General features: G+C 44.0%; 1 protein-coding gene across 1 annotated transcript in view; it reads left to right on the top strand.

Moving 5' to 3' along the window:
* The first annotated feature begins 1,462 nt into the window (after positions 1–1,462).
* Positions 1,463–12,888, top strand: part of KCNT1 (potassium sodium-activated channel subfamily T member 1) — a 52,458-nt gene continuing 41,032 nt past the window's right edge. Inside the window, exon 1 of the mRNA XM_063316307.1 lies at positions 1,463–1,892. Within this exon, the coding sequence (XP_063172377.1) occupies positions 1,741–1,892 (152 nt within the window). The 5' untranslated portion in view covers positions 1,463–1,740. The remainder of the gene's footprint in view (positions 1,893–12,888) is intronic.

A 12,888-nucleotide genomic window follows, 5' to 3' on the forward strand; every position in this document is an offset into this window, starting at 1 on the left:
TGGCACAATCAGGTCAGAGCCATTCCTGTAAGGTTTGGGTGGAAGAACTTACTCAGCTCCTACCTATTTCTGCTTGTTTTACACTCCCATGTAGTCATTACAGGGGTGAAACTCTGAACAACCATTAATATGGCGTGTGTAGAGAGGTCATACCTTCAAGGGCCTCTCTAGGAATCCAGCTTGATCTGGAGGGAAGTAAAATTTCTCAACCTTGCTGTCAGCATTTGCTGCAGTTAGTTTATGCAGTATTAGATCTGTGCTAAACCTATCACCCCTTGAGGTTATCTGATTGATATTCCTATGATGGAATCTTCTCCCTCAGCCTAAATTACCACGTCAAAGGAACAGACTTTACAGATGTGCTACCACTGTCCGTGGTGCTGAACATTTCTTCTTTATTCCTTTGAATTTTTGCCCAGCATTGAGTCATGGTGCTCTGGGCACTTTCTGGTTCAACAGCTTAGTCTTTTAACTGCAATCCTGTAGTGTACAGTTGTGTTTGTGCAACATGTTTTCCAACTCTGTTGAAGAGATAGCAGCTCCATTTGGAAAACATGCTAAGCTTAATTAGGATCAACTCTGGTTAGTGTTTTGTGACTTTGCATGTGGCGTGCCCCTCATCTTTTGCTTATTGCATAGCTCAGTGTGTTGTATGAACACAGAAAACAGGTCAGTTCAGTAACTAAGTTCCACGTGTGATGCAAATCTGGCCTACAACTAAAGCATGTTATGAACAAAGCCCGAACTGGAGTATTCTTTCATGTCTCTCTCTCTTTGTCTCCCTCCTTTTGAAAATAGCATGTGGAGGTGTTAAAGAGGGCCCATTCCTACCTCTGTGTCATTTTTTTCCCCAGTGGGATATCACATTACCTTGTCACAAAAGCAGATTAAGAAGTAGCAGTGTTATTAAACAGTCATAGAAGTTTGACTTCAAAGAGAAAAGCCCAGTTTGCTACTTGTAATAGTTCTCTCTTACCCAACAGCAGCAATTGCTTCTGGTCACATGCATGACCCCCACCCATTGGGTGTTGTGTTATGAATAGAATGGTGGGGCCATGTGGTTCAGCTTTTGCATTGTGGGAATGGTTTTCCTGAGTGCTGAAAAGCGAGGGCAGTACTGACCAATGGATAAATGCTCCTACCCCGAGGACCCTTTATGGGAAAGGACTTTTAACTCAGCCTTTTGGAATCATTTCAAAGAATTCATAAGCACCAGGGCTCTGCTAAATATTTCATAAAGAGGGAGAGGCAAGTGGTTTGCTTTGTGGGATGTTGGCATGCGTGGGTTAAATGACCATCTGCCAGCAAGTGGAAGCCGGTGCTGGGTGAAGCTCATTCCAATCAGACTTTGCAGAAGGAAACAGGAGCGTCGCCCATTCTGCTTGCTGATCGTGCACATAAATCCTTTGAGCCTCCAGGAGCATCGTGTATCTCTTCACCGCTCTGCTGCATGGCACCTGATTCACGGACAGCGATGCAGCTTTACATCTCTTCTCCAGTAGCATGATAACTCCACCAGAGGAGGATTGTTCCACTGCGCAGCTGTGTCTGGGTGTGTAAGTGTGTGTGTGTGTGTGTGTTTGTGTGTTGGAGAGCCAGGAAGAGAGAAGATGGTCCATGCCTCCATTTCTAAACCCAACAGCCAAGGATTGCTATGAGTGAAAGCTGACCAGAGTTCTGGTGGGGGGAAAAATAAAAGAGGACCCTCCCTCACTTCACTGAAAGTCTCACATATCCAGGATGGCCAGAGCAAAGCTGAAGAAGTCACCCTCTGACAGCAATGCGCATCAGAAAACCATCCCCCCATTGGCAACAACAGAGGATGTGCCGGGGGTCAGCCCCCTGTTGCCTGCCCGGAGGCTGGGATCCTTGGGGAGCGAAACTGGACACAGGTACCGCAGCTGTGTATGTCTTGGCATGGAGAAATCCCCCCATACCAAGTGAATTTAGCATAGCAGGAGCAAATCAGGAAGGGAAAAAAAATGGGCTGAAGAAATGAAAGATTTGGCGGATAGGAGGTCCTTTTTGTAAGCCACCCCTGGACTGCTTTAACAGCTCTCTCTCTCTCTCCCTTTTTCTTTTGGATCGGTAAATTAGGATGCAAACATCAACACCTACCACGTCCTTTGGACATTAAAAACACAACCCATCCAGCAGAGGAATGCTTGTGAACGGAATCCTAGGAGCAGGACTTCAGCCCCAAAGTTGCTGTGCATATATTAAGCTGTGCAGTAGAGAAAGGGAAGAAATTACTGCTCCAGCCCTTTCTCCTAAGCTCTCGGCTGGTGCTTAGAGGCACCATCTTTGCAATGGGGATCGAGGGAGGCAGACGATCCCTGCCTTAAAAATAATTACCGGGATCCAGAATTTCCCTTTTGGCTCGTAGTGCCTGCCAGGGCTTGCCTGCAAAAGGGAGAAAAAAGGGAAACAGGACAGACCCACTGCAGCTGTCTTCTGGGAGCACACAACATGCAGGGACAAAAGAGGGGGGGGGGGAGGCTCTTCTTCGAAAGGGGCGTGTGGTTTTTGTATCTGCTTTGAAAAAACGCCAGCCAGCGTGGTCCTAGTACAGAAGAAGTGAGCCCATACTCATCCGCTTCCCTTTTCTTCCTCTGTTTGTTCTTTCCATTCCTTTTTCCCCTCTGACCCCCGCCACCCTGCTCAGTCTTCCTCTTCTCCGCTTCCCCACCCCCACCCATCCTTTCTCCCACCTTCTTGAAACACGGCACGGTGGCTTTGCTGGCCCTTAACGTTGGTGCGCTAGTTTCCCAACCAGAGGTGGCACCGATGTGGATGTAAATGAGGCGGTGTGAAAAGGGAACAGTTGCTTAACCAGCTGGTGTTCCCTTTCTTGAAGGGGGGGGGGTTAACCCCTTTGGAGCAAGAGGGTGGGGGGGTCACTTCCTCCATGAAGGTTGGGGGAGGGGAGGTGCAGCAGTACTCCTAGCAAAATAAAGGAAGGTGCAAGAGCCATCTGGGCCTTTAGTGATCTTGGTGATGGGTGACAGCATAGGCTGGATACCACCTTACATGCATCCTCCTCCATTGAACAGAGAGTGGACTGGATGAAAGAGCCCTTTGGAGTTGTTGTTGTTGTTGTTGTTTTTACAATCCTCAACCATGTTGGTGTTTTGCATTATTTTGGGCAGGAAGTTGAGTTGGGTGGAAAGTTGATTTTATAGCTCCACAGACTTTGTTCTAAGCATGCCTGAATTTTCTGTTATGGGAGACAGATTTCAGCTGACTCCCATCTGTCTGTCATAGATCCTCTCTGTATCTCCAGTTCTCATCTGCTCTGCACACCAGTAGCAGCTTCTCCATACAATGCCATCATGTGCTCTTCTGCTTTTGGTGACTTCTGTCTGGGTGTCTTGGCATGTTTCCTGTTTAGATTCCTTCTGTTCACCTCAGTGGGTGGCAAGAGTCATATTCATGACCCAGAAAAGGGTTAACTGCACAATGAACACCATGTTAAAACTGCACATACTTCTGTTTGAACTCTTACCCAGTGTTGTTATCACAAGGGTGATAGCTATGTCAACATCTTGCAACCAAAATGACCCCAATTTCCATATCATAATATACTTGTTATGAACATCATAAGCTTCCATGCACTATAATTCTCCTTCATCCAAGAGTAATTCAGAGCGTAGGACCCGCTGTTGAAGTGCCATGCAATGGAAAGCAACACGTGTCTTTCCAGATGTTGATGGGTTGGTTCTTCCCAGCTTCTTTCTCTGTTGTCCATTGATGATAGACATTTTGAATCCTTTCCATAAATTGCTCTACTCTAGGGGACCAATGATTTGGCTGGCTGTGCAGGACATGGTGGACCACAACTCAGCCAACCACCTTTGAGCCTAGAGTGTTGTGTGAATCCTGTCTGTGAGCTGTGTGGTTAGTTGATGGCTCAGTCTGGTATGCAAGCCCAGAAAATTGGCCTACAAGAGTAACACCTCCCTCAAGTTGAGTTTCACTCTGCTCTTCTTGATAGCAGTAAGAAGTAGTCTGCTATCATCTCCTTCCAAATCTACCCTATAACCCTGAGACTTTTCTGGTAGTCTCCCATTAAAAAAATGACATCCCAATTCTGCTCCGCTTTTTGAGATCAGCCAAGGTAGTGATGGTGACAGCTGTCTAGTTGGGAAACAAAAGAGAACCAGAGAACCTAGACCAATTTTGGCATAGCTCTTATTTCTCAGTGCAGGCAGAGGACTGTGCTTTTAAATTCCAATTAACTGTGACTCGTACTAGGAGGCCTTGGCTGAGCAAGGCCAGGTATACAGTATCTACCCTGAGCATGGGTGGAGATACTGTTCCAGTCAAAATCCACATGTGTATATCTCAGTGAAAATCCTGCCATACTTTTCTGCATTTATGCAATGGGTATCTGAGGCAACGTGAAGCAATTGCCTATAGTAGCAAATGATAGGAGGTGGCAGCAAGGTAGGTAGAACAGAATTTTTTGCTATGTGGCTGCCTACATCTCCATAAGTTATCCTGATACTTTCAGATACAATGCACTTGTTAGTATTAAGTATTCAACCACCAATCCAATACACACCTTCCATGTATCACATGGAGGAAGCACCATCTTGTTCCTTAAGCCGTAAAATATTGTCAGTCAGCCCTGATGGGCACGGCCAGACCAATACGGGCAGAATTATGGGCGTGACTTCTATTTTGTACGTATTGGGTAGAAAACCTTCTGCACTAAAACATCATTTCCTTCCTTGCCAAGGTTCTCCCCTGCAGCTTTGTAACTGGGAATTATGAATCAATAAATATTAATAAATGGAGCATGATCAGCAAGAGGGTGAGGTCCAGAGGGGATTTGGAGTTCCAGACTGAGAGTCACAGTTGGCCCACTGAGTATTCCTGAGGAGAGTAATAGGGAATCTGGGTCCCATGCTGCTTTCTGGAAGATGTCCTCTGTAATGCAGATATGGGGAACTCGGACCCCTGTGACTTAAACTGAGCGGTGACTCAGTGCATTCACCACTGGGGGATATAAGCATTGCAGTAGGACATGAGAAGGGCCTCAACCAGTAAAGCTTCACTATTTTGTCTTCATGAAAAAGCAAAGGCTGTATTACAAATCCCCTTTCTAGAATGCCCCATAATTGTGATGTAGTGGCAAAAGCTGGGAAAGGAAAAATGTTAGCTTTCCTCCTTTTTGCCAAGCAAGCAACTTACATGGATTACTTTGTTTCCTTGCTTGTTAATAATGAAATCAGAATGTTTGCTGGAAGTATAGGAAATAAAGGAAATAAATTTGCCTTTATTTCTGGTATCTCACCTTTAATGGTCCACTTAGAAGCATCTAATGGAAAACCAGAGTTTCATTAACTCATCAATCCAATATTACAGCTTTCCCCCCAAAGAACAGAGCAGGAGAGATTTGATCTGAATCCATAATTGGATAGCCCATTTGCAAAACTCATGGTAGGAGAAAGTGGGGAGGGTGGGGAAAGTTGGAATGGTATAATTTCTTGGGGAAGAAACTATGCTTAGCCATCCTGAAGACTTTATATCTAAGGAAGATTCTTCAGGATAGCTAAGTGGAAACATTACTGTACTGTAGTAAGGATGAAGGTCACCCTAAGGTAGAATTCAGTGCAGTTACCTCCCGTCCTATTTACCTAGCTGTAAGATAGGTTTGTATGCTGTTAGCCTCACTTCTGCGTGGAACAGAGTTCTACATCTGTCTCACTGGCTGATTTTCCTCCCCCTCGCCATACCACTGTGGTTCCAAATGGAGCTCTGAATGGGATTTGCCTCCCGTGAATGTTTGGAAATTTGTTCCCCAGCCCCTGGGGAATTAATCTCAAGCTGCTGGAGATACTTTCCCCTTGCCACACTTCTGAGGGCGTCCCTAAGGAATACTAGAAAAACATTTTGTGGCATATTACCCAAATGAGAGTTTAAAATTCCCTTGTGGAACAGACTACTTATTATAATTATAATAATAATAATAATTATTATTATTATTATATTATTTTCTTTATCCAAAGGGGACCTTATAGTTTAACCTTGATGGCGCAAAGTGTGAAATCTGTTCTCCGTGCAGAGGCTGTTGGAAGTAATCCAGCAACATCTGTATGGCCACAAGTCCCTGCTTGCTGAATCATGCATCTGCTGGGGCTGGAGCACTCTTCTGCAATGATTAGAAGATTAGAACTGGCAGGGTTCAAGCAGAATCAGTACTGAGTTGTTAGTTTTCCAAGAAGTGTTCCACTCATTCAGGTAGAATATCTTCCTTCTTTTCTTCCTTCCTTGGTTCCATTACAGATGGGTAAGTGTCACCTTCTCAAAACCTTGATGGGGCTTCTTATTTCTAAAGAATCTCTCTCTCTTACACACACCCCAAGCTATCAAGACACCAAATTATCTCCCACAGTGGGACATCAGTGTCCCACCAACAGACTATAGATGGAGCTATGGAGTGTGAATGTCCTGTGTTTTGTCCCATCATCCTTTCTCAGTGATCTGCAGCTTCCCATGGCTTCTGATGCTTCTGTTCAATCCCAGGGGGCTTTTTCATATCAGAAAGTGTGATCAACGAGGCTTCAGAGTAGTGGGAAAAAGTGTTAAAAAAAACCAAACAGCCAACAAAACAACTTCTTCCATCTAAAGAGGAAGTCAGTTCCAAAACACCCTTAAGAATGAAATTGGAAAGAAATTCTCAACCATCCTGAGAACAAGACAGAACTGCAGAAACCTCTTTGGAGGAACCCCATGGCAGATTTATCCATAATGTTATCCTTCTCTATCAAGGTAAAACTCCCTGAAGGCAAATTCCAAATTCTTTAATAACCTCTGAGGAAAGGAACAAAAGAAAGATATTGTTGCACAGGCTCTCTCATTGTTAGGCTCAAACCCTTGAGAAATATCCACCTTTTTTTGCAATGTATTGACCGGGGGAGGGGAGGGGGAAGGGAAAGGGAGGCATCCTTTATTTCTGATTAATAGATTTCTCCCTATGTACATTATACTCTGATTAAAGAGGCCAATATGGTTACATGCCCTAAACCAATAAATATATGGAACCAAAGAATCTGTAAAAAAACAGAACATTCGTTATTAAATAGGTAATTAAACATCCATCTTAAAAAAGAAAATAATCTACAGATTACCAACTCAGCAGCTGATAAAAACACTCTGCAAACCAATTAAGAAAAACCAATACATCCTGTAAAGCATTTTTTTTTTAAATAAAGACTCAAAGCAACCCATCCCAGCTTATAAGAGGAGCTCTCTTAAATGAAAAAGTTTAATCACTACAAGCAAAATTAAGAAGGCAAGTTTGTTGCTTTACAGAAAGGAACAACATTCTTCCAAAATTGGGTGGGGAAAGATTAATTAGCTCATTATTGACCCCCCTCATCTCTGTAATTCAGGCTGTTTGATGGGGGGGGAGTCCTTCCCCCTCTTTATTTTTGCTTTCAATGGTGGGGAGAACTGGATGGCCACTTGGCCATCACCCACAATGCCTTGGAATGCTATTGTGTGAAGTCTGATTTATTTGAGGTTTATTCTGAGTTGTTCTTTTGAAACCAAATTTATTTTTTTAACTTAATTTAATTTGTTGAGCTGAATTTAGTTTAACTGGTTCTTTGGTGATTTTTTTCTCCCCATCTTTCCTCCAAGAACGCAAGGCAATATTCAAAGGAATGTCTTCTGTCATAGGATCTTGCAAAGAATATCTTTGTGAATAGGCTGAGCTGAGAGAACGTAATTGGCCTCTTTTCCCAAATGTGGGGTGTTCTGACAGGCATAGTGCAAGGTCAGAAAATCTGCCCCACTAGGGATTATTAGAGATTATATACCCCACCTCTCATCAGCCCCAGCAGAATTGATCTGGCTGCTTGGTTAGTGCCTGGATGTCCTGGGACAGATTCTGTTTTCATTCCTTGCTTTCATCTTACAGCGGTTTGCTCAGCCAACACAGCCAGAGTTTCAGGACTGTAGAAGATGTAGTCTCAGACCTCTGGAGCACACCACGTTGCTTCCCACAGAAGAGAAGCCAGAGTGCTGGAGTTAAGCCCAGGAAATTAAGAATTGCTTAGTTTCAGTGTTTATCAGCTGACTTTAGGTCACTTTCTGTCATTATGAGGTGCTAAAACGGAGAGGCACAGCCAGAACCACCCAGGTTGTTGGTAGTTCTCAAAAGTCCTGGGTGCAACCTCAAAAGGAAGGCAGTAAATTGCAGCCTTGAACCTGATGGATAAGGGAACTTATTCCACACATGGGAACAGTCCTATAAACCCTGTTTAATTAATTAAAGGTAATTTTAGTTGGCATGTTAATGATTCAGAAACTGGTTTTTGCCCTGGCCATACCCCCTTTCTTGGGGCACACAGAGAAGCTGAAGGCAAGGTGGCCATCCTTTTCTGAAGCTTTTGAAGTGATGTAATGTGGGCATGAGAGAAGAGGGGGGCTGACAGAATGTACATCTCGGCAAGGTATATAAAGCATACGTGCCAACTAGCATAGATTTTGCCATCTTCAGCTGGAAAGGGTAGAGAAACTAATCTTTTCTGAATCAGTGAAATCTTCCATGATTCTTTTTTTTTAAACTACAAACCCAGAATTTTCTGGTAGTCTCCCATATAAACACTAACCAGATCTGACCCTACGTAGTTTCTCAAGACCAGCAAGGTTGGTTAAGTGCTGCTAGGCTAGTACTCTCTAAGAAATAAAATCATGGAAGCAGCTCTGAATTGGCCAAGAGAAAGAAAGACTAGGGTAGATGCAAAAATGTTATTAAGAGGACCGTTGTCTCGACCAGAACATAACTGGCTGTTTTGTGGTTGCCCTGAACTTCTATTTTTATTCAATCTGTTGAGCCTCTGAGAGTGATGGGATTGTTGCATCAAGTAAAGGCACTCAATGTAGACTCAAAAGTCCTCCAGAGAGACATCCCACGTGCTATTAAATCTGCGAAAGAGAGGCACTTAGTTCAACAAATTAATTGTTTGGAGAGTCTCTGGGATGAAAGCCCTTTCAAAAGAGCTGTTCTCTTGGTCTTTCCTGCAGCTTCTAACAAAATGTGACAAGCACACCAGTGGAGTGTTTAGCAGGAGAGCCAGGTTCGGCTATCCTATCGTTGCCAAAAATTAGGAGTTTGATGGCACGTTTTCTGACGACCCAAGTTTATTAAAAGGCAGAAGCTTTGGTGATGCGTCTGATGAAGTGAGCTGCAGCTCAGAAAGCTGATGCCTCTTAATACAGTTGGCTAGTTGGAAAAGGTGCTACAGGACATTATTAAGTTGGGAGTGGGTTGATGAGTGCGCTAAAAAGTCAGCTGCAATTCTGTGTCTCTACTTCCAGTACATCCCTGCCTCCCTTTACTTGAAGGTAAATCAGGGCAGCCTACACCCATGTTTAACTGGGTATTAGATTGCTCCCTTACTCCCAAGGAAATTCCAGGGCAAACAGATTGTCTGGAATACAGGCCTGTGTGGGTAAGCGAGGTAGTGATAATGTTTTGTCATCTCCTTTTGTGGGCCTTTCTTTTCCTTTCGCAAAGCTGCAGGGTGGGATCAATGAAGCCCTTAGAAGGCCGTGTTCTGTCTCAGGGTCAGAAACCAGGCTAGAAAGAGACGCACCCATTTGCAGGGGCCTCTTTTCAGAATTGAAGCAGACCGTTCTCTTAACCCCACTTCACCTTGCACAGAACATATGTGAAATTGTGTTTTTTGTTCTTAAAAGCAAATTATTAATACAATTAACGTGAAGAGCTCTTTAAAACTGGGTTTTGTGCAGTATGTAACTGCTCCAGGACCACTTTCCCAACAAGCCTTGTTGGTTTGGGCTCTGAGCTTCAGATTCCAACTATTAACCTTGGTTAATGACAGCTTCGAAGGGCCCTGCTGCCTCTCACCTTTCTTCCATAGGAGGCTTTTCTGAGACTTCTGCCCTAAAGTTTCGGTGCTGATTTAATGCTTTGGTAAAACAGTCTAACAATTCCGTGATTTATCATCACACCTAACGTCTGGGAACTCCAGCCATTTCAGTCTTTGTGTCTTTAGAAGGTATGTATGTATGTATGCATGCATTCATTCCAGGTTCTCTTGTCTCATCCGTCTGGAATAGAGAACCTGGTGCCAAGTGACAGCAACATCAAGGAGCATGAGAAGCTGGAGAAGTACCAGGGCCTGAAAGAGGAACTAGGGAGGATGTGGAAAGTGAGGGCCAAAGGGGTCCCAGTGGTGATAGGGGCACTTGGGGCTGTGACCCCCAAGCTGGGAGGGTGGCTCCAGCAGATCCCAGGAGCAACATCAGAGCTCTCTGTCCAGGAGAGAGCAGTGCCAGGAACAGCTAAGATACTGTGCAGAACCCTTAAACTCCCAGGCCTCTGGTAGAGGACCTGAGGTTGAGGAAGACACACACACAAATACACACACACATACACACACACATATATATCTGTTCCAGTGCCAGAGAAGAGTTTTCAGATGGGTGATACTGGGAGCAAACAGGGTGTTTGTGAGATGGCTGAGTTCGTTTTCTTCGTAGAGGCAAATGTTTCTGACTCAGCAAAGCTCTGTCTTCTTCCCCCTTGGGAACCTACTACAGGTAGTCCTCATTTAGTGACAATTGGGACTGGCAGCTCAGTCATTAAGCAAAGCAGTTGCTAAGTGAAACCACGGCTGTGCTTATCATCTGACTTCAACTTTCCTTTGCTTTACAGACCTGCAAAGGTCGTAAACGCAAGGATTGGTCATAAAGTTACTTTCTCATCACTGCTGTAATGATGAATGGTCGCTAAATGAGGACAACCTGTATAAGTAAGATGGAGGAGGATAGATTTTATCATTCTCATATACTAACCCTACACACACCACTGGATATTCTTAGGTCTGTTTGCTATTTCCTGAATTGCAAGAGATAGCAAACTATCAAACTATAGCAAATTTCACCCCCAAGCGTTCACTTCCACTGAGCTCAGCTTGCAGAGAGTTCCTTGCATAACACTCTTGATCTTTCGGAGGCTTTTTAAAATTTCCAGTCATCTCCTTCCTCCTGAGGATGACCGCTAGTTGGTCAGACACTGAAGTATGATTTAATAACCATCATTGTGGTTTGAACGCACTCTGCCCTGAGCCACTTAGCAGCAACCAAGCTTTTCTGGATTGCTGATGTGCAAATTGATGGGGAAGCCAAAGAAATGTCCAACCGGAAGGCCTAGAACACATCCACCAACCCTCAAGTGATGCCAGCTGAACAGATAAAGGAGTCCTTATCTGGTTCCTCTGTGAAATGACCTTCATACAGGAGTAGTAACAGAGAAGCTGGACTGTTCTGCTCTGGGTTCCTGCCTGCCGGCCTACATCACTTGACAGGGATGAAAGAAAAGTTGCATGCCAACCTGGAATTGAAGCACGCATCCATTGCATACTCATTCATAATTTGCTTTTAAAAATGGGAGGAAGGGAGTCTGTCTGTTTCCTGCATCGCGTGAGTCTTTTATCATGTCCCTGGTGCTTGTCATGTACTTCATCATCTTGATTTCTCCTCGTTGAGGCTTTCTCTTTGTTTTCCTCTCATGTTCCTGCGAACTAATGTGATGTATGCTTCTTAAACTGGTTTTGAACAACCTATTTATCTGTCTTGGGAGTGATGGGCTGAAACTGGCTTGGTGGCCTGTGTCTGTTGGATTTGTCCGCAGAAATAATAACTCCCTAATGGAGCCACCGAGGGGAGAAAAAGCAGTAATGGACTGTAACAGAAGAAAGGAAGTCTTAGATCAGGGCTCGTACAGACCCTTCTGAAATCCTTGGTGGTTGTTTTTCAGTGTTGTTGTATGCAGAAAAGTTGGTTGGAAAAGGCAGCATTACAAATGTGGGGTCAGGCTTGGGAATTAGCGGTTGTGTGGACTTGTAGTTTCACTGGGCAACCATACAAAAGTGTTTCCTATTGCTTTTCTCTGATTTTTTTTTGAGTTCTCAATCTAGCTACAACTCTTCCTGTTCTAGTGTGTGTTCAAGTAAATGTTGACTTGTAGCAATTGCCTGAACAAGCCCCTGCAGTTTTCTTGGCAAGATTTTTTGGAAGCTGTTTGCCCCTGGCTATTTCTTCCTAGGGCCGAGAGAGAGGGACTGGCCCAAAGTCACCCAGCCGGCTTCGTGTCTCAGGCAGGACTAGAACTCCCAGTCTCCCAGTTTCTAGCCTGGTGCTGTAACCACCACCCCAAACTGGCTCCCTTAGTACTAAAGATTAGCAAGCACCTAGCTTACACCCTGGGAAATATGCATTATTTGGGAATATAACGTTTTCTGGAATGCGTTGTTTCACCTGTACATCCACTGACCTTCTGCCATTAAGTCTGCTCTGCTTTCTGTATTCTCATTTTCTCCTCTTCTCCTTGCTCCCCCTGCTCCCACCCTCCATGGGCTACACATATACAATTTAAATGATTTGCCTGCAGAATAACCCAGTTACAAAATAAACACATGAAAATGTATATCTCCATGCTTCTAAGCTGCTTGTTCTGCGGGTGGAACTCACAAATGTGAGACTTCCCTGCACAGTAAACAAACATATACCTCCATAAGTTATAGCAGTTTTAAATGTTCATTTACTTGCAAGGATGTCTCACTGTATAAAATAGGGCTGATTCCCAGTTCAGAGAATATCAGGCTGTGCTGTGAATTTAACGGATCATACCTAAGGATCAATCCGTATATGCATACATAAAATAGAACAACTTTTTACTGCCCAGATCCCCTTTCTGATTGTCTAGGAGGTAGAATTAATGCCAAAGCTATAGTCTGCACACCATTAGTTATGTATCTCTCGGCTTAGTCTCAGCTTTATTTTTTTAAAGGCTTAAATCTGACTGCCTTCTGGGCTGAGGTCTTTGAAAACCTGGAAAAGGAATGC

The sequence above is a fragment of the Candoia aspera genome, chromosome 16 (assembly GCF_035149785.1).
Source record: "Candoia aspera isolate rCanAsp1 chromosome 16, rCanAsp1.hap2, whole genome shotgun sequence".
Taxonomy (NCBI): Eukaryota; Metazoa; Chordata; class Lepidosauria; order Squamata; family Boidae; genus Candoia; species Candoia aspera.